Source organism: Pteropus vampyrus, unplaced genomic scaffold (assembly GCF_000151845.1).
Source record: "Pteropus vampyrus isolate Shadow unplaced genomic scaffold, Pvam_2.0 Scaffold14, whole genome shotgun sequence".
Taxonomy (NCBI): Eukaryota; Metazoa; Chordata; class Mammalia; order Chiroptera; family Pteropodidae; genus Pteropus; species Pteropus vampyrus.
The window spans coordinates 9964079-9986650 of record NW_011888795.1 but is presented as its reverse complement, the minus strand read 5'-3'; the positions used below and the strand labels follow the sequence as shown (position 1 = coordinate 9986650).

The 22572-nt window shown below is 35.9% G+C and overlaps 1 protein-coding gene and 1 pseudogene across 6 annotated transcripts in view; one reads left to right on the top strand and one right to left on the bottom strand.

The window, feature by feature from the left end:
- YEATS2 (YEATS domain containing 2) overlaps window positions 1-22572 on the top strand; it is an 84859-nt gene that overhangs the window by 41646 nt on the left and 20641 nt on the right. For all 6 annotated transcript variants that reach the window (XM_011382601.2, XM_011382609.2, XM_011382618.2 and 3 more), the window contains 10 exons: window positions 413-593; window positions 1929-2168; window positions 3640-3798; window positions 5271-5374; window positions 6913-7020; window positions 7552-7734; window positions 14379-14637; window positions 16800-16961; window positions 18394-18635; window positions 19404-19562. In XM_011382601.2, coding sequence (XP_011380903.1) covers window positions 413-593; window positions 1929-2168; window positions 3640-3798; window positions 5271-5374; window positions 6913-7020; window positions 7552-7734; window positions 14379-14637; window positions 16800-16961; window positions 18394-18635; window positions 19404-19562 — 1797 coding nt within the window. The remainder of the gene's footprint in view (window positions 1-412; window positions 594-1928; window positions 2169-3639; window positions 3799-5270; window positions 5375-6912; window positions 7021-7551; window positions 7735-14378; window positions 14638-16799; window positions 16962-18393; window positions 18636-19403; window positions 19563-22572) is intronic.
- LOC111734443 lies at window positions 13176-13294 on the bottom strand (annotated as a pseudogene).

Genomic DNA, 22572 nt, shown 5'->3' with positions numbered 1-22572 from the left:
TAAAAGCAGATAAGATAATTTCACTTAAAAGTAAGTGCTATCAAGAAGAGAGGAGCTGGGGGTCAAAGAGTTGCTTTAGCTAGGTTGGTTAGGGAAGGCCTTTCTGGGAAGGTAACATTTGATTGAGGCCTAGTGATGAGAAAGAGGCAGTCATACAAAGATTTGTAGGAAGAGCGTTCTAAAGCGTAGAAACAACAATGGAAAGGCCCCAATTTTATGTTTGGTTTCACTAAATTATCTATTTGTTAAGCCAGACTAGATTACATTCTAAGATAAATCTTTAGTTCTTGAGATTGAGATTGCCTTTATGATTAGAAATCATTTCTTAGAGTACCACATTCTTAGATAGGTTTGGGGCTTTCTGTGACATTGATGATGGATTCATGAACCCAATTGTTGCCCAATTGTGTAGGTAGTGGATGTTGAGCTCCATCGTCATTCTCTTGGAGAAGATTCCATTTATGCTCAGTCCTCTGAGTCAGATGTCTCTGATGCCCCACCATCTTTGCCTTTGACCATTCCAGCCCCAGTGAAAGCTTCCTCACCAATAAAGCAGTCACATGAGCCAGTACCTGATACCTCTGTGGAGAAAGGTAATATATTTACCTTTGGATGGAAATGCCTTTTTTCTTATATGGAGGAGTCATTCTGGGGAATTCCTTTCTCATTTGCATAGCATGATATTGAACTGCTACCCTCAGAGACTTATTAGAGTATATAGAAATAAGTAGGCATGCTGCCTCTACTACACAGGCCTATTACGAAAATACTCAAATGCTTACTCTTCTCAGAAAATGTTTTTCATGAAGCTCTACTGACATTTGTAGTACACAAAACTCACTAAAAAGCAATGAATTTTTATTCTTTGCTGTTTATAGTGGTTTCTTCTAATGTTACAGGAGAACTTTCTGGTTCAGTCCCCAATTATATAAACAAGAAATTTTAATATTAAGTATGTAATCTTATGTCAAATATAAGATTCATGATCAACAAATGTTTACATATTTAAGTGTTTACTTATAACATATATAAAAGATATAAAATTGATTCTAAATGATGTTAGGTTAATCTATAAATGTATATTTTCATATGTTAATATTTTAATTCTTTTATGAAATATCAGCTTTATTCCTCTTTAAATTTCAGTTACATCTTCTTTATGGGCATTTATTAAGATAGGACATTATTAGATTTGGTGAATGCTTTCTTTCGAGTTTTTTCTCCTGCAATTTAAAGAGTTTTTCAATTCATACATAAAAAAATGGGAGAACATGATGTACTTGTGTACTTTTTATATATGGTTTATAGTTAATATGTTTTCTATTTTTTGAGAGAAGCATTTTTTTAAAATGTGATTTTAGGCTTATTTACATTTGTTAAAAAACAAGACAACAGGCCCCAAATGGAGTCTCTTATGCTAAGCCCATATCATGAAATTGAGATTTAATTATAGTTTTGGCCTCTCCCAAAAATAGAATTTTAAACCAGTCAATCAGCAGTTGCCTGGTCAGCACTAGTTAGGTTATCTGCCTGACAGGCCCCTGTCATTCCCTAAAGGAAGGTGACCTTGTCACAACCGGTTTGTTTTTTGCTAGTATAACTTCCTTGTTCCCACTCCCTTCTGCTTATAAAAGTCTTTGGGAGCTCCCTTCTCTCTGCTAGATTAGATGCTGCTTGATTTGTGAATCATTGAATAAAGCCAATAAAATCTTTAAAATTTACGCAGTTGAACTTTGTTTCTTAACACATCTCACTCAAAAATGAATAAGGTATAATAAATACATGAGTTGTTTATTTTACTACTAGTAAATGGTTTAAATCGTTGTTGAAATAAGGGATTTTTGTTTTCATTCTTTTCCCACAATGGTAAGGCTTTATTATTTCAAAGTAATTGATGACTTATCATTTGCCTGTTTTCATTTCTGCAGGATTCACAGCCAACACTGAAGCTGAGAGACATACTACGTTTTATTCTTTGCCGTCTTCATTGGAACGAACACCCACCAAAATGACAACATCCCAGAAAGTTACCTTTTGTTCTCATGGCAATTCAGCTTTTCAGCCAATTGCATCAAGCTGCAAAATTGTACCACAAAGTCAGGTTCCTAATCCTGAATCACCGGGAAAATCCTTCCAGCCTATTACCATGAGCTGCAAGATTGTTTCAGGTATACAGATGACATGTGTGAAGTGGATGGGTGTAAAAATTATTGGATTGACAAAACAAAATACCATGGCTTTAAAAAATTTTTTTTTTAGTTCTTCTAAGCAAGGATTTTGTTTATTTAAAAAATGAGCTACTCACTTGATTAGCAAAGCCAAAGTGTCACAAGGCAAAAACAAAAATTATTCATATGAGCACATTTTTTGAATGAGGCAAGAAATGTTATTCAAAGCAGTCAAATTTTCATCTCCTAGAATCAGCACAGGTAAAATATGTGCTAAGATGTATGTTGAAACTAAGGTAGGAATTAACGTTTTGGGATTATATCTGGAAACTAGTGACTAGTAATAGAAAAAATTTAGAGGCCTTTTGGTTTGGAGTTGAAATATCTTTTATACCCACTAACCACATGAGAAAATTATTCATTTTTATTATCAGTAGGTAGTTTTGAGGCTTCATTTTCACTGAGGTTGAAGTGTCCATTGCCTCATGACAGTTTCACATTTATGTTAGGCAAACTTTCAGTAGGACTATATCTCATGGTTTTGACTGTACCACCTCAGAAAAGATATGGAAGAGAGTCAGTTAAAATATTTAGGCAGTGGCAGCCTTCTATATAATACTTAAATGAAAGAGAACAAAAAGGAGACTTTGGTGCTAAAAATAGAATACTAAGCAGAAATATGATCCTGGTCTTTAAAATTGGTGAAAAATAAAAAATGTATAGTTTTACCTACCAGTTAGAAGCATTTTGGAACTTGTTGCTTCCGAGATATAAGAGACTGCAAGTATAAATTGGTTTGAAGTTTAGAGAAATTCATGGATGACAAATTTGATCAGTAAAAGACAGTTGAGGGTGTTTAAAGGTACATTGATAACTTTTGAGAGTATTCTTTGGAAACACGAATCTCTGGATTGGCTGTGACATAGTATTGACAGACTTGTTTTGGGTGAGTGAATTTTATATTTTCTTGTTGGAAATTAATTGCAAATCAAGACTCCCGGTTTCTAAATCCTGCTGTTCACTTATTAATTTCCTCCCTAATTTTAATGTCTTCGCATATAACTAGTGCCATAACAACCTGCCTAAGTTGTTAAGAGATTTATTATGTAGGGATTCAACAGTTCCACACTGTTACATAAAGCACTTTAATGTGCCTACAGGGGACCTTGTTAAAATACAGATTTATATTCAGTGGGTTTGGGGTAAGACCTCAGAATTTGTTTCTAACAAGCTCCCGATGATGCCGATGCTGAAGCTGCTGGTCCATGGATAGGGCTGTAGAGAGTGAAACATGCTAATCCCTGGCCTCAGCTACACTGCTGCTGCAGCTGCAGTATGTGAAACATACAGTCTCATTCTCTTTTACTAACTTGTCACCTTTGTTCTGGAAGCCCTGCCCTTCTTCCATTATCTTCAGCATCTTATTAAATGGGTTGAAGATCTGATTTTTTCCTCTTTTTAATTAACAAAGGTTCCCCTATATCGACTCCAAGTCCATCACCATTGCCTCGAACCCCAACATCCACTCCAGTCCATGTGAAGCAAGGCACTGCCAGCTCTGTTATTAGCAATCCTTACGTTATCATGGACAAGCCAGGGCAGGTTATTGGAGCCACAACTCCTACTACAGGTATGTGTTTGATCAATATTTATGCAATCCAAAATGTTTGATCTTTTTTAAAGATGAAATCATAGACTGACTTAATAGCCATATAACGAGAGAATAAAATCTCCATCTGTAAACAAGAGGAGGGAATATATAAGAGTAAGGCCAGTGCTGTTTCTCTGAAGGACAGTTTACTCATTGTAAAAGTTATATTTTTAGAAATTTATTTAAATTTTCTTTTTAGTTCCTAAAGATTAAAAGTGAACTATAATTTTCTAAAAACAAAAAAAGTTGATTTTATTTCTTTTGGAAGACATTCTTTTTGGGCCTGCAAGCAATGTGTTTATTAACTTTTCCAAATTAAGCTGCGGTACAAGGATAGCTCTGTGAACTGTATATATTTCTCCCCAAATAAAAAAGTCATCTTTACTTTTATGTGAATAAGATAAGTTTTGCATGTGCAAGGAAAAGTGAACCCTACCACTATAAAAAGAAAACTCTACTAGGAAAAATAAGAAGGCTTTGGATTCACTGTGTTTATCATCATAATCTCAGTAACTACAGACTGCTTTTCAGGTTTTTTTTTTTTTTTTAATTACTTTAACTAACATTATTTCATTTATTCCCTTCAATTAAACTATTTAAACACATGCTCCTAAGTGTAAACTTTCCTGTAGCTTTCACTTCTAATTAAAAGAAATAGTGGAAAGAGTAAATAAGAGAGATGTTTTTATAAGGTAATGAGACTAATTCTTTTTCACGTATTTGATTTTAACACACATGAATGTGTGTTGGGTCTCTGTGTATTTTTTTGGAAAAGTTATGTCCATTACCAGTGATTATAATTATGGAATGCCTTTTAAAAATGCTGCTTTCTGAGATTACATAATAGCCTTTTGAATATACTTAGGGATGCCATATAGAGGTATCCTTTGAAGATGTTAAGTTTTAAGAATCAGCCAAAAGTCTTTGCAGACAGGTTTGGTAAATGGAATAGGTGATCAAATACCATTTTTGGTCTTGACTCATTTTTGACTCTACATAATGTGACTTATTTTTATCAGATCCTACAGGCAATTGTACACATGGGGTATAAAATGTTTAATGCTGGCAGCATTTTTATAACCTAGTGAATCTACTTTGAAGAAGCTAGCATTCACTTGAATGTATACATTTCGGCACATTGTTAAATAACTAATACCATTATGTTATAGTATCTCTTTTTATGTAAGTAGCAGAGTATGTAATGTCTACTTACTTATTCTATACGGCCTTACTAGCTTCTTGTCCCTTTTCAGATTAGTGAAGTGGTCAGCTTTGCAGGATGAATCCTTAAGTGTTTTTTCTAAATAATTTCAGGGTTGTAAGTTTTCAACCCTTAAAAATAAAAAATAAATAGTGGGGAAAAGGAGAGGGTGGTAGAAAATGCTTTAAAATTTCATTTTGTAAATTTTATTTTGTTTGTGCTTTGCCTTTAAATCCGCCTTGCCTAATAGGAAGTCCTACAAACAAGCTCTCTACTGCCTCTCAGGCTTCCCAAGGAGCAAGTTCTCCTATCCCTAAAATTCATGGAAGTAGTTTTGTAACATCTACTGTCAAGGTAACACTCTTATTGCATTATTGCACTTTGCTAGTTTTAAAGACAGTGTGTTCAGGTTCAACAAGAATTTTGTCAGTTGATAATGCAAATTTCATAAAGTAGAACCTTCAAGCTAATACGTATCTTGAAGATCATCTACTCCAGATTCCTCTACTTTACCCTAGTGTAGAAAATATTTCTCAGCTCTTTTGTCAATTGGTTACCCACTATTTGAAAACTTACTATGATAAGACAGCCTATTTTTAAAATAGCTTTGTTATAAATTTTTCCCTATAAAAATATTCAGTGGACATATTCCTTTTTCTTATATTTGCACCAACAAGGAATAATATATTTCCTTATTTCCTTTTCTACATGTCTGCCGTTTGGTTACTTGAAAATAATTCCTCTTTCACAATTTTTTTTTATTCTTCACGGTAATAAGTACTTTGAAATTTCGAACTCCAGATATAATATGAGTTGTTCAGATCAAAGAGATAGTCTTCTCACTCTATGGCAGAGACAGTCCTTGTTGTTTGGTTAGTTATTCAGTTTGTCACTATCATGGTTGCCTTGAGGCTCAAGTTTTTAGGTGTAAACTCCTGTTTGAGAATTCCTGAGAATTAAATGATCATCTCTTACATGATTAGTGCTAACACAACATTTCTTATATTTAAGCACTTAATGATGACGATATTGAATAGTTAGTTTCTTGGTCCAAGACAAGGCTTTTCTCTAAATTCATCGTAATCTGTGAGCACTCTTATGTGAATGCCTGAATTGTAATAATTCCCTTAAAGGTCTTAATTTTTTGCCATTCTGTTTTTTAATATTTGTTGGTGATCTTTTCATTACATAGTTAAGCAGGGTTCTGAACTTCGTTTCTTGCCCCCCAGACCTTTATTTATGGCAAATTACCTCTGAGATTTATATTTTGTATTTGAGAATTTGAGACTAGTGGCAGTGTTTCGAATGTTGACGACCTTCGTTATCTTTGCTTTTGCTAATTGTTCAAGTTTTTTGTTGTTGTTGCTTTGTTTTTTAAATGCTGATTGAAAATCTTCCCCTTGTATCGTGGGTATTATTCTGAGTATAGATAACAAATCAAGTTGTGAGTGCTATTAGAAGGGTGTATATCCTGAAACACTGTAACTACCTGTTTTATTCATTTATTTATTTAGTGCCTAGGCTCTAGGGATAAAAAAGATATAAAATGTAGTGCCATCCTTTAGTACCTTACCCTCTGGCAGGAGAGACTAGACACGGAAACCAACGGGTCAACTAGATATTAGAAATAGTTTGATAGGAGTCTTTCCAGCATACAGTGGGTCACAGAGGAGTAGGTTCTTGCTATGTTACAGGCTTCTTTACATTTGATTTCTAAAACAAAATTAAAATGCAAGTGTAGAGGCTTGGAAGACCTTATAATGTTTTGGTTTGGTTTTGGGTTGTCTGTGTTGCTAGAAAATGTCACAGGTTTTTATTAAATATAAGCAACTAGAGTATCTGAAAGCACTTGTTTTATTCTAATTGTACAATACGTATTTTCACTTACACAGCAGGAGGACTCTTTGTTCGCATCTATGCCACCTCTTTGCCCAATTGGGAGTCACCCTAAGGTTCAGAGCCCTAAACCTATAACGGGAGGACTTGGAGCTTTCACAAAAGTGAGTATTTATTAGGGGATTATCCCACGAGTCGATATAGTCTTATTACATAATTTTGTGTGTGTGTGTGTGTGTGTGTATGTGTGTGTGTTTGTGTGTGGCATGTTGGAGTTGATTGACAGTATCCTACAATACATAACTTTTGAGGCTATTTCAATTCTAAGACCAGATCCTGCTTCTGAGACATGGCTTCCATTTATTGTTTAGTGTCCACAGTGCAACCCTTAGAGTCCAGCAAGAACTTCAGAGAGCACAAATGGTGTGTGTTTCTCTCTGCTGCCATTTTACCAATATCTAAAACAAATGACTAGGTGGAGTTTGCAGATACACAGGATCAAGTCCAGATCCTCCTTTTGATCCCTTTAATAGCTATTATGGGCTATATATAAGCAGAATTTTTACCCTTCTGGTGAAGTCATTCTTTATAGACAAAGCTTCATTAATTTATTAATTCCTACAAACAATAGATTCAGATATTAGTAACTTTTTCATGGGATGTTTATTCAGTATCGTTATCATGTTTGTTGCAAGGTAATCATCAAACAGGAACCTGGTGAAGCCTCTCACGTGCCCACAACAGGAGCTGCCAGCCAGTCACCACTCCCTCAGTATGTGACTGTGAAAGGGGGTCACATGATAGCTGTATCCCCTCAAAAACAGGTCATAACTGCTGGAGAAGGGACTGCCCAGTCACCAAAGATTCAGCCCTCCAAGGTTTGTGTTGGGTAGGGATGGGGAGGTCAACAAGTAACGACCATTGATGTCTAAATAATTGGCAAGTGCTGAAAGGATCTAGGGTGACAGGGTTGCTGATCCCAGAAAATGCTGTAGAGAAAAGCCCTGTTGGAAAAGCAAGTCAATGTTAAACCCATCTACTCTTACAGTAATCATTGACAAGAGCAGGGGCATGTGTTACAGAGGGTCCAGGAACAGTTGAAGAGGCAAAGGGATGCAGTGTTATGTCTCTGGCAGTGAAGGTGATTGACTTCATGAACACAACTTTCCACATGATTCAAGTCTAAATTGGTAACTGACAGGACCAAGGTCCACTGTTTTACTTGTTTATTTCTAATAGGAGAGTGCTATAGCTTATATCTCTGATATCCAGGCTTTGTGATCTGTTTAATGATTCTTGGCTCTTTAGAGAATTTATTTTCTTTATAATTTGGAGGTATGGGGAATTAATGTGTTGGGAGAACTGTAGAATTGTACGTAGATCCGTGTTTTCCTGTATCGGTTATGCTTTATGAGTGCCTGTGTATGTCATGCTCATACTTATACATGATTTATACCAACAACTTTGCAGTGTGGATATTTTCACCCACATTATACAAATGAGGAAACTGTGACTCAGAAGTTAAGCAGCTTTCTTGAGAACATACCTCTAATAAGTGACAGGATTTGAACCCAGGTCTGCTGACTTCAAAACTCCCCATTTCAAAGCTAATTAAAATTTGTGAACCATTGTCTGTAACCTAAAGATGCTTTTAGAACATCTAGAGTTAAAATATCTTAACTTTGGGGGAGATATATTCTAAAGCTATTAAGAATATTATGTGAAGTATTTGTTTTTCATCTTGAAAGCCAGCCTGTCTAGGGAGAATGAATTGAGAGGCATACTTTAAAATAGAAAAAGGTTTTGGATATTTCGATTAGTCTAGACAGCTACATATGGATCAGGATTAAAATTCATAGTGTTATAAGTGGTTCTAAAAATCCGTAAGAGTCCATTAACCACGTTCCCAAACTTATCTGGCCATAAGAATTAGCTGATGATTAATAATATGTAGATACAATAGGCCCCTATCTTCATACTTATTGAATCAGAATCTTCTTGGGGGCCCTAGGAATCTGGATTTTTAACAAGCTCCTCTGACTCATCTGATTAGTCAAATATAGGAGCCAGAGTTATAACATCAAATTTGACATTGTGGCTTCCATAGCCAGAATCGCGAAGACAGGTACCCCCAGCTGCTTCCTAATGCTCCCTGTGTTTAAGCCTCAGGGGCAAGCATTTTCTCAATGTCCTGTAGTGAATGAATTATTGTCATCTGTACTTCCTACTCAGACACATCCTATATACCTTATTCAAAATCTATTTTGCTTTGCCTAGAGATACATGGTATCACTTATTTAGGTAATTGACTTAATATAATATTGCTATTTATGCTCAGAAGCTCTAGATAAGTTCGTTTCTGCTTTTTGCCACTTTGCATTTTGCAAATCCACTCATTAGTGCTGAAGAACTGTTAGCCTTCTTGACACATTGCCACTTACCTAATTGCAGTGTAGGACTAAGAGAAAGTGCATAGGTGTGTGCTAGAATGCCCTGAGTAAAGTTTAAAGGCACCTGAAAAGAAAAGCCACAAAAGAGTGTAAAAGACCCGCAGGAAAGCAGTAGAGGGTGAGAAAAGACATCACTGTTTATCCGGGAAGTTTTGTGCATACTTTGCACTCGAGATAAGGAGCTGTCTGCAAGCGCAGGCTGTCTCTAGTTATGCTGAAGCGCATTCCTAGAAACTTCGCTGGGAAACAGGAGAGTGAAAGAAATGGCACAGTTTTACCTTCCATACTATTTTGGCACAGTAGAAACACAGCTTATCTTTTTCATAAAAGTGGAGAGAGGGACCACTTTTAACATGAAAAGAGACAGGAATTGATGGGTTCATGTGGGAAGCAAGCAGTGTGGACAGTAAAAAGAGTATGAGCTTTGGACTATAGAACTTGCTAGAAATCTCAGATCCCAGTCACGCATTTCTTGTGAGACCTGGGCAGGTATATCTCTGGAATAATATCCTTTGTCTTTCAGAGTTGTCGGAGAATTAGAGAGCGTTGTATATAAAAGACCTAGCACAGAGCAGGTACTCAATAAATGATAGCTACTGTTATGTGATCGAGCGTGAGCTCAGTGGTGTATACATATGTGAGTACCATGATAATAGTTATAATCATTCAATACAGAATTAATTAGCTTTGTTTTTCAGTGTCTGGAGGGAAAAATCACATATATAGAATCCTCACCTTCAGGTCATTAAAATAAATTCTGACTTGCAAAGGCCCATAAAGGGCACAGGAAGGGCAGAAATAGAAACATTGAGTCAAAGCATGAATCAAAGTGATATATTTATAACCACACAGAACAAAGTGTGTCCGCTTTATAAAACTAGAAGGAAATTAGAAATATAGAGAGAAGTATTGTGGAATGGGAGGGGAAAAGAGTTGATAGGTGAGTTCAGGTTGTATTGTTTAAAAAAGAAAATTTAATTTGGGGTGATAGTGCCCTACTTAAGAGCCTTCCTGGTGTGTAGGGTTTCCCCCAGTAAAATTCCAGACTTCCTCATTCTCCTCAGTGTTTTAGAACAAAGGAGGAGATGTTAATCTTGCAAGTGGTATTCTCCTGTTGGATAAGCTTGGCTAATAAAAACTGCCCTCCTGTGGCCAACTTGGTATACCACTTTTTATTTGGCTCAGAGAGATTGTGTCATATCATGGAAATTTTGAAGCAATTGAGTGTGAGCATAGAGGTTGGCACAAGGAAGGAAAAGCAAGTCAGATGCATGGAATTTGAGGAAAGTGGTTAAAATAGGTCCAGTATGTGTGTGTGTATTTTCCTTTAAGATCTTTGCTTTCTTTTTTAGTACAGGAACATGAAAACATTGTGTAATTTAGCTTATGCAATGGATTATTAAATTTGATATGTTTAGGAAATGTGAAGAGTTTTGTCTTAGGAAAAAAGTTCAACTACTGCAACCATGATAAACAGAAATGAAAGGCTTAAATAAGTTTATTTCTCTCACACCTAAAAGACCAGTAGGCAGCTCTGGTCTGTTTGTCTCACAATCATCAGGAATCTAGACCCCTATCTTGTTACTCTGCCATTCTCAAAATTTGGTTTTTAGCTTGTGGGCTAAGATAGCTACTTCATCTCATGTCCCCATGTTCACATTTCTGGCCAGCAGAGAAGAGAGAAGGAGAAGGGAGTGAGCGGGGGAAGTATAACCCAAAAGTTACACTCATCACTCTGTTCACATCCCTTTAGGCAGAAATCAGATAGACAGACTTACGTGTGAGAGAGTTGTGAAGTATAGTCAATATTCTACGTGGCCATGTCTCTAGGTGAAAATTGGTTCTGTTACTATGAGAGAGAAGCAAAGAATGGATATTGGGGTTCCGCTTCTGCTATACCCCAAAAAACGTTTTTCTACATTAATAAACTTTTTTCATAAATTCACAGAAAAGTTCTTGATTAGTAAGAAGAGTTTTTATACCTCCACATCTCTAGGGGTAGTGACCTTCTACAGCAGCACTCTATATTGCCTGCAGAATGAGGCATCCTGTCAGAATAGAGTGATTTGGATAATCCTAAGGGATTGTTTTAACCAAGTCAGAGTGGGTGAGAGAATTTCTAGGTCAACTTGCTTTTTTAAAAATTGGTTCTTTGATTCTTTCGTTTCTTCCTTCCTTCTTTCCCTCCTTTCTTAAACTTATATAAAAGTGGAGAGCCAATTATAATGAATCTTATGTACTCATTACCCAGTTTCAACAGTTATCAGCATTCTGCTAATCTTATTTCTCTTCCTAGAATATTTTAAAGCAGATACCAAATGTTATATACTTTAATTTCTATTTGACTAATAATCTAGGGTTTAAGATCAGGGTCCTCTGCCCTGGCCAAATGCTGAAGACAGTGACAGATGTTTACCCTTTGATTCTCTCTATCCTTTGGGTCTCCATATAACTCATATTACCATTCTTCAGTTAATAATAAGTGCCGTGGTTAACAGCAGCTCTCATTTACTATGTACTTCCTGTTGGCTTCACATTTTATAAATTTATTTCCACTTATGCCTCATAATCTTATGAGAAATATTATTATCCATATTTTATAGATATGGTATCTAAAGCTAAAGCTCAAAGAGATTAAATAACTCATCCAGCTACTAACTGGTGGAACAAAACTGGGAAACCAGGTCTGACAGCTTCTAAAAATCTATACTCTGTCCTCCGTTACACTGTATTTTATAACAATTGATTAGGGGACCATTTTTTTTTTTTACATCATCCATGTTATCCAAGCACATGGCAACTGTATTTTACTCTACTCGTATTTTTTTTTAAAAGAAACCAAGTATGATTTAATAATTATTTGACTTAAAAATCCCATTCATCAGTTGTATATAGTTTATCTTTTTGTTCTACCTTTTACGTAATCATGTCATTCTTTAATTTAGAAATACAGAGAATAATACAATCAATACCCACATATCCTCCATCCTGAATTAACATATTCACGTTTAGATTATTTTTCCTCCAAGTAAACAAAGTTGAAGTCTACTTTGTTCTTCCCAAAAGCAACACTGTCATGAATTTGAATGCGTACCTTTCCAATTCATACTTTTATCATGGGAATACATAGCCATAAATAGCATGTAATGTTTATGTGCTTGGAGATTTAAATAAAAGATACAGTTGCCCCGTCAACAACATGGGTTTGAACTGCACAAGTTTACTTATACACAAATTATTTTCAATAAATATCTGTACTATTTTCTATCTGTGTTTGGGAGTCCATGGATGCGGGCAGGGGGCAGAGGGTGCTGACTATATGCATTGATCTACACCATTATATATTGAGGACTTGAGCAGCCATGGATTTTGGTATCCACAGAGGTTCCTGGAACCAATCTCTCATGGATACTGAGGGACAACTGGTATAAAGTTTTTGGGGATTCAAAAGTTATACTTGGATTTTTGACTGTGCAGGGGATCACCACCCCAAACCCCCACGTTGTTCAAGGGTCCACTGTATTCCTAAAAGTAGAATTGCTGCAACATGGGGCATGTGAATTTTCAGTGTTATGCCAGTACCTCTCTGAATGGCTGTACCAATTTACTTTTTTACAAGCAGTGAACAAAAGTTCCCGTTTCCGCATATCCTCTAGCCAATTCTTGGTGTTATCAGACTTTAAAATTTTTCTCCTCCAATCTGATGGGTAAAAAGTATTTCCTACTTTATGTTTTGTGCCTTCTGAAGACAAATCTTTTGCCTTTTTTTTTTTTTTTTTTTTTAGGCAAGGCAACTCTTGGTTGACCTTACAAATTGCAAGGACTTTGTCAGCTTACGATTCCTTATTTATTTTTATTTTTATTTTTTATGCCTACAGCACTTGGGCTTCCTAGGTGGTCTCCCATCCAAGTACTAACCAGGCCCAACCCTGCTTAACTTCTCAGATCAGATGGGATTGGGCTTGTTCAGGGTAGGATGGCCGTAGACTGCCATTTTTATAAAATCTTTTCATATAGTTTCTGCTGAGAAGTTTTTTATGAAATAAAGAACTGGGAAGTGATAAGCACTACCCCACTTGGCCATTATTTAAATTGTTTTTTCTAATTTAACATCCTACTATTATTTTGTTTCAAAAGCTTCATAGTATTTTATTACTTGAACGAGTTCTGCTTACAGTATTTTCAGAACCAGAGATCTAACTTATAATTTGGGTACTGGGTATTCTAATTCAATTAAATCTTCTTGCTAATGCTTTATCTTTTTTAACCAAATATCTACCTTCAAGGAAAGGAAAGATTAGAAATATATAGGAAAAGAGAATTTTTCTTAATAATCAGTTGGAAGACGTGTCACGTTATACAATATAATAAATGACATGAATTGTTAGGACTTCTTGAAATGAAGACATAATCATTTCAGTTGGAGATAAAAGAATGGGTTACAAAACAGGTGATATTTAAAAGTATATCGTGGAGATTATAGTTCATACATTAGATGTTTATTGCACAGTTTTTCTACTGTGAGGTTTAAAATTACTAAATATCCACACAATCATGAAATGCTTACGTAGATTATGGTATATCTAGTCTAATATATTTTTATTTGGTCATCTAAAAATGTTTTTCAAAAATAACACTGGAAAATGCTTATGGTATGATGTAAAATTTTTAAATTATAAAACTATATGTGTGATTCTAATCTGTTTTAAAATGAACATTAAAAAGAATTGGAAGTAAATACATTAAAAATATTAAGAGATTATTTCTGAATGAGTAGAATTTTTTTTTAAATTTCTGTATTTTGTATAAGAACATTTTTATAATTAAAATAACAGTAGCCGGGGTTAAGAGTAAACCTTTTATTGTAATAATATCCAAAATGTAAGGAGTACGGCTATTTTTCACGTATATTATAGGTCGCATTCCTAGATGATTTAATTAGACTCCTAGATATGTATTATATCTAGGACTTTGCTTTGTTCCTTGCTAGAACACAGTGACTATTCTGTTCTAAGAGCTCTCGAAAGCACTACGAGAAGAATCACTGCTGGACTTTCCTCTGTTTTGAACAGGTCGTTGGGGTTCCAGTTGGGTCTACTTTACCTTCAACAGTGAAACAGGCTGTGGCAATCAGTGGTGGCCAAATCCTTGTAGCCAAGGCCAGTTCTTCTGTCACCAAAGCAGTTGGTCCAAAGCAAGTTGTGACCCAAGGAGTCGCCAAAGCAATTGTGAGTGGAGGTGGAGGAACTATTGTCGCTCAGCCAGTGCAGGCCTTAACCAAGGCCCAGGTCACTGCTGCTGGCCCTCAGAAGAGTGGATCCCAGGGTTCAGGTAACTAATACTCATTAGGGGCCCTTTCAGCAGCAGCCTTTACCAAAATGTTCTTTGTTAGTGATTTTATTTGGTATTTGGTTCTGTTTAGGAAAACCTAGTAGGTTGATACCATAAAGAGTTTATAAAAACACATTACTCTTTTTCATGTAAATTGTGCATAGAGGTTTATAAGTAGTTTGCTTTAACGTGTGTGTGTCTGTATGTGTGTGTCTGTATGTTTTAGCAATAATAATAAAAATAGAGGGTATTTCTTGCTACTGCTTTCAGATCTGAAGAATAATTCTCTTTTGTCCTTATCTCCACTTTGGGTTGTATTTCAGACTTAGAGCACTGTGGTCATTTGCCAGCAACATTTGAAGATATTTGACTAATGCATTCTCTACCAAACAAAAGTTTAAACAGTTTCAATATGTTTTAGGCTTTGCTGTGTTGTTTCTGCATGAAAAAAATATACCTAAGATGTTAAATATTTACTAATTTTTCAAAGTCTTGATGAGGCTAAAGAATCGTTGAAGTGAGTTGGAAAGATAGAAGGTAGTAGAAATCCAAAATAAAGATTTCAGAGATGTCGTATTGCTGGTAATGACAGAGATCATTTGTGGCATTAAAAGTGAGTGATTGAGATGCATTGGAAGAAATGATCTTTCAAGTTTAGAAGATCGAGCAGCAGAGAAGCCAGAGAAGTAAATCATGTGTAATGTTGTCGCTGAGAATGGCAGTCTTTAGCACAGAGAGTAAGACTGAGTCAGAAGTCAGTCTGTAACAAATGAGAAGTGATTGGGAGGTCAGTAACAGTAAAAAAGAGAGAAATAATATGATGTAGCCAAGCATGAACCTCAGAGGAGCTGTGTTGTATGTTTGTTTGCTTGCTTTTATTTTCGAAGTGAGGGGTGATAATGGTCTCAAAGCCAAACTAGGGAGCAAAAGATCTCTTCTACTCCTGGTTCTCAGATATTGAGGTAAGATTTTTTAAAAACTAATAATAATAATCCTTAGCTAAAGGAGCTGCTGGGAAAGTCATATCTTCAGAGGACTGTCAGGTTTAATTACCACAAAAGCTATAACGTGCAAGAAAGTTGAGGTTTTAAAGGGTGTATTGATCATAGCAGGAGTTCTTGGGGGCATGGCGAAAAAGTTTGGGTAGGAGGAAGGGATGAGATAAGTTGAGATCAGGAACTATGAACAGTATAGAGATGGGACTTCAGGTGAGCTGGCTGACTAGGGAAGTTTATGCTTCTAGCAGTGGCATAGATGCACAGTGGTGTAAGATAGGATTAGTTCTGGTAATAATAGAGGGGAATGGCACTCAGTTTTAATAACAGCCCCTGATATTTTGGGGCAGCTTCTAGGGTTCTTACTTCGTAAAGTTTGGCACAGTGGAGTAGTAATGAGAACCACTTGGGGAGGCTCTGGGAGTCCTTTTCCTGTGGTTCTACAGGCTTCATTTCATGGAGATTTGAATTCAAAGACATTGCAGAAAAGCTGATATTTAAGTCTCCTTTAAGACTCATGTTTAAAGGTAGTTAGTATAGCCATGTGCACCAAGAAGTAAATTCTCAGGGGTAAGTGAAAGCTCTCTGACAGGTGAGACTTGAAAAGGTGAACTGTAGATTCATAGCACATGTGCCAGTTGTTGACTGTAGCGTTTGTGGTTCTCAGTAAGGGATGGAGGCTGGAAGTCTTGTTTCAAATCAGTAGATTCATCCTTTACTAGAAATTGACCACAGGGGCTTTAAACAAAGCGTGAGGGGTGGGGGTTTCATCTATAGATAGATTATTTTGTTAATTGTCTAAACCACTGTAAATTTAAGAGTAAAAAGTCGCTATTAATAATTACAATGGAACATAGCTGTAAACTGGAATTGTTCTGGGCAAATCAGGACATATGGTTGCCCTATTTAAATACAAATATAAATTACTTGCAGTTTATAACAGGCTCTTGTAGTATACAAATTATTTTTTAATTAAAAAGAGATTTAAGAATGTCAGCCTTTAAAGCATTATGTTTCTAGTAAATAAACTTTAGAGTTTACTGTTTGCTAGTGTTTTCTAGTAAGTACTTTATTACTTTGTGTGTTAGTTTTAGAGATGGCATTGCCCTCAGTTCCATATTATCTTAACCATTTTTCTTCTTTTTCTTTTATTTTTTACCATTTTAGTTATGGCAACGTTGCAGCTACCAGCCACTAATTTGGCCAACTTGGCAAATTTGCCTCCTGGCACTAAACTCTACCTTACAACGAACAGCAAAAACCCTTCAGGAAAAGGAAAACTGCTGCTGATCCCTCAAGGAGCCATCCTGCGAGCCACCAACAATGCTAGTTAGTCCATCATTAAATCATTTGGTTCTTGGGTCTCTGGGTATGTTCATCTCATTCACCTGAGGGGCCATTCTTTCCTGTTTCAGGAAGCTATGCTTGGTGAAATAATGGTAGCATTTGCCCAAATGCACTTAAAATATACACATAATTTAACTGGAAATGGCTTTAAATAATCATAGACTTAGGAGGGGGCATTGTTATTTTGGGTTTACCTGCTCAGGGTTGGGATCAGGGACAAATTACACTGAAGAGTTATGGCTTTTGAGGCTGTGTTGGGAGAAAGCTGAACTGTAAACGAAGAGCTCTTCCCTTCAACGGTATCTGAAAACTGGTTACACCTGGGGAGGTCTGCGTGCTTCTAATGGCTGGAACCTATTTTTATTTTGAAGGGGATGGGAACAGGATTGGATGCAGTTGTCTCTGCTTGCCATTGTTAAGATGTGCTTTTTAAGTTTGCTAGGTTTGGAGATAGAAAGAAATACAGCCTCAGCCTTAATGTACAAGTCTTAAAGCCCCAAGGAAATTAGGTGGTTTATCTAAAAGTTTACTTATGTAAACTTTTGCTTTGACATATAGAGAAAAACTATCTGGGTAGTGTTGAAAAGGAAAGGATAAAAGGAATTATATCCCTCTGAATCAGAAGTACAGTTGATACAGCAATCAGGTTCATTAGAAATTAGCCACTCTTGCCAAAATGCAGTGTGTAAGCTAATCACTGTTTTGCTTATTGACGCTAATGGGTGATTTCCACTCTCTCACCCTGGTATTTTTCCTCATACCTAAGCATTGGTGAATCAAAATGTTAGATATGTAAGAAAAGGACAATGTAAGTATTCCAGAATTCATCAGAGAGCTACTTAGATTTTAGTTAATATACATTATGTCACCAAAAGGGAAGTAAAAAGGGTCCAAAGGCTTTTAACGTGGAATTTGAAAAGCATAAAAGAATGGGGCCTTGGAGTCATTATAAATATGAGGAAAGTCTTAGTTTTTTCCAAGGTGGGTAAGACCAAAAAGAGAGTACTGTAAAATTACACTAAATTCTAGCAGTTTCACTGAAACTGAATCAGATGCCCAAAAGTTCGGAAGCACTTCTCTGAGCACATTCAAGTGTTGATTAAAATTAACACCCGGTTAGAAAATGTCAGTATCCGACTCTCTCTTGATCTCCCACAACTAAGTCAAAACAGTTGTCAAAGATAAGTTCTTCATTGTTCTCAGAGCTGAACTAGTCAACTGTCATTCAGTTGAAAGTAAATAGATGTTAGTCTTCAACTCTAGGAAGTTCTCTCTCTTATCACAGAAAGGAGGAGGAAAATAGGAAACGGAAGGAAAGTGCTGTAAAAAACATTTCTGGGCTCACCTGTTTTTTTTCCACTGAACCTCTTCTTGATACTTTTTATGATGTTGCTGTCATTCACTGTATTTGCAGACCTACAGTCTGGATCAGCTGCCGGTAGTGGTGGTGGTGGTGGTGGTACAGGAGGAGGAGGTGGTGGTGGTGGTGGTGGTGGCAGCGGTGGTGGAGGAGGAGGAGGAAGTGGAGGAGGTGGAGGAGGAGGAGGAGGAGGAGGAGGAGGAGGAGGAACAGGAGGAACCCAAAGCCCCGCTGGCCCTGGAGGGATATCCCAGCACCTGACTTACACATCTTACATCCTCAAGCAAACACCTCAGGTCTGGTCATTGGTGACTGGTATCTTTTAAATCATTTAGTCATTTATTAACTGCCTTTAATTGTAGTGGGTTTACATTACAGCTCTGGGATCAGGGGTCAGTGCTAACATTTTAGCTGTGTTATAAATCTGTGTTATTTAGGGCTCATTTTGTTTCAAGAGAAGAGAAAATAGAGATTCAGAAAGACATAACTTATCCAAGGCCACTCTGCTAAGCCAGTGGTGGAAATGTGGTTTTAAACCCAGCTCTTTGCTAATGCCTCCTAAATCTTTGCAGTAATAAACAGTATTAATGTGCGTGCAGTTGAAAGTTTTCTCTTCGAAGGGAGTCACCAAAGAGATAGAATCAGGTTATGGTATTTAGAGTTAGGTTGGAGTCAGAATTACGAACAGGTTCTGCCTTCTTTCCCTTTGTTGCTAAAGTCTGGGCTCTTCTCTACAGAAAGTAATGGAATTTTGGTTCCAGACATTCTTATTGAGAAGGATGGATAGTTATCAGTCTGAATGAGTAAATCCAGCTTTGAGGACTAGATTACAAAACTTGAGTTTCCAACAGCCTGCTCTGTAACTACTGTGCAAAGTTTGAGAAGTGGTGGTTACTATTGGTAGTGACACTGAGCACAGAACTGTTCTCAGTTATTTTGACTGAGTCACAGAATTGAAGGGAAGCATCATAGCTTGTAATACAGGGCCTTGTGATTTAAAGGATCCAAGCAAGTTATTTGAATATAACAAATTACTGATTAAATCTTTATATTTTCTGACTTAGGGTACGTTTTTAGTTGGCCAGCCATCACCCCAGACATCTGGAAAACAGCTGACTACTGGGTCAGTGGTCCAAGGAACACTGGGAGTCAGCACATCTTCTGCACAAGGACAACAAACTTTAAAAGTCATCTCTGGACAAAAAACCACTTTGTTTACCCAGGTAAATACACACACACAGACACACACACACACACACACACATACACAAATACATGGTGATTGTGGCATTTATTTACATATTTACAATTTAACTCTTTCCACAAAGAAATTAAGGTTACATAAGAAAATTAACAATAAAATAGTATAGAAAAATCAGAATAAAATGTTGAAACTGGCAAATATAAGTAGAACGAGAAGATAAGGCCAGAGAGTTAGATGTGCAAACAGTAATGTCCTATATAGTTAATAAAATTTGTCAAAGCAAAATGAGAAGCATGATCAGTTACAAAGTTCACATTATTTGTGAGAGGAAAAAAAAATGTAACCACGTAATATTTTCTTTAAAGAAACAAAGGTTTTCTTGATATTTTATTCTAAAATTTTTCTGGAAGGACTTCATGTCGGAGATTCTGAATAATGTAATAGGCGATTTCAGCCAAACTATCCATACAATAAGTAAATTACTCTAGAGGTTTTTGTGCATGTTTCTACGGCATTCTTTAGTATAAGCCAAAGAATAATGACAGAATATTTTAACTAGGTGAGGGATATCATAATTATCTGTAGGAGAATCTGTAGCTAGATCTCAGAATCTTACCCAATGAAACAAACAAAGTACAGAAGGATTTAGACCTTCTGTATGATACCATTTATCAAAAAACTGCATTTTTTATGACTCTCTGTAGGTCAGCATTTCTCAAAGCGTGGAATGAATATTGGATTTTTGTCAAATGCTTTTTCTGCTGAGATGATCATCCTTTTTCTTTCTTGGCTTATTAATATGGTTATATTGATTTTTCAAATGTTAAGCCACCCCACATTCCTGGGATAAACTCCATTTGGTTATGATATGTTATCTTTTTTTTAATATATTGTTTAATTTGGTAAAATTTTATTTAGAATTTTTGCAAGGAATGTTGGCCAGTAGATTTCTTCATAGTTTCTGTCTGGTTTTGGTGTCAGGGTAATGCTGGCCTTATAAAATGAGTTGGAAATTTCCCTCTTCATTTTTCGGGAAGAGTTTATGTAGAATCGATTGGTATTATTTCTTCCTTAACTGTTTAGATTACAACAGTGAAGCCATGATGGCCTGGAATTTCCCTAACTGGGAGGTTTTTAACCATAATTTCAGTGTATTTAGTAGATGCAGGACTATTCAGTTTATTTCTTCTTGAGGGAGGTCTGGTACTTTATATCTTTAAAGGAATTTGTCCATTTCATCTATTTGAATTTATCGGCATAAATATGTTCATAATTTTTCATTATTAACCTTTTAATACCTGTGGAATCTTTAATGATATCCCCTTTTCATTCTTGATTTTGATAATTTTGTATCTTCTCTTTTTTCTTTATCAATTTAGCTAGCGGTCTCTTGATTTTATTGAAATCTTTTCAAATGACCAGCATTTGGTTTCCTTGAGTATCAATTTCCCTTTGGTCAGATGCTCTTTCAAAGAGATATAAGGCCCCAAAATTCTTTAGGCAGTTGTTTAAAAACCTTAGCTGATTTTTTCTTACATGCTTATGTTGCAGCCAATGCAATGACATTCTCCCTGTCCTGCCACAGCTGAGACAATTACTGTTGTCTTTTATTAAGTTATAATTTATATAAAGTAATGCACAGATTATAAGTGTACTTGCTCAGTGAATTTATAATTTATATAAAGTAATGCACAGATTATAAGTGTACTTGCTCAGTGAATTTTAGCATGTAGCCACTATCCCAATCAAGATAAAGAACATTTCTGTCACTCTAAAACATTATCCTTTTTTTCTTTCAGTTCTTTTCTGTCACCATTTTTCTATTTCTATTATCATAGATTAGCTTTTGTCAATTCTTGAATTTGCTATCAGTAAAGTTATGTAGTATGTACTCTTTTATGTCTAGTTTCTATTCAACATAATGTCTTTGCATTTTTCCATATGCGTATCAGTTTATTATTTTCTGTTCTTGAGTGGTATTTTGTTGCATGATTCTATTCTGTTGATGGACATTTGGTTTATTTCGTTTTTGACTTCTGAGTGATACTGTTATGAACATTTCTGTATAGATCATTTTGTACAGTAGAATAGCTAGGTCATAATGGTAAGTACATAAGAAAGTTTGTAAGAAACTGACAAATGGTTGTGCAAAGTAGTTGTATCATTTGACTCATAAGTAATATGAGAGAGTTTCGATTGTTCCACATCCCACCAACATCGAGGATCATCATTCTTTTTAATTTTAGTCATTTTTGTGAGTATGAAGTGATATCTCATGGTGGTTTCAATTTGCATAAGACTCCAGTGCAAATTATGCCATAGCTACTACTTCTGAATTCTGATCCTGGCCCCACCAGTTACTGGCTGTGTGACCCTGGTAAAGTCACTGAGCTTAATCTTTCATCTTTAAAATGAGAGTAAAATCTACCCTGTAAGGTTTATGAAAAGATTGAATGACAGAAGATATATAAAAGTGCTTTGTGCCATTCCTGGCACATAGTATGCCCTCAGAGACTGATAAATGGTATTACTCATGGGGTGCATTAATTTTGGGAACAAAGCAATCATTTAGACCAGGAGGCAGCAAACTGAACTTAAAACTTCCTGTTTTTATAAACATTTTATTGGCACACAGCCTCACCCATTTCATGCTATAACAGTAGAGTTGAGGGGTTGCAGCAGAGACCACATGGCCTGCAAAGCTGACATGCTTAGTCACGCCATTTACATGAAAAGTTTGCCGAGCCTTGTTTTAAACTACTAAAACTTATAATTTGTCAAATGGTTCCCTAGTACTAAAGGCTAATCTTGTATTAGCATAGAGCACCGTTAATATAACCATTTAAATTTGGACTTCTTGGTTCGATTTTCATGTTTAGAGATTATATATACATTTAAGAGCACTTTGGACTCAATTTTTTTGATAACAAATGGCCTGGTATCTTTCAAGAGACTACTGCCAAATAGTGACTTGCAAATGCTTTCATTTACTTGTTCTACAATGAACAAGTAAATTTGTAGGTAAAATA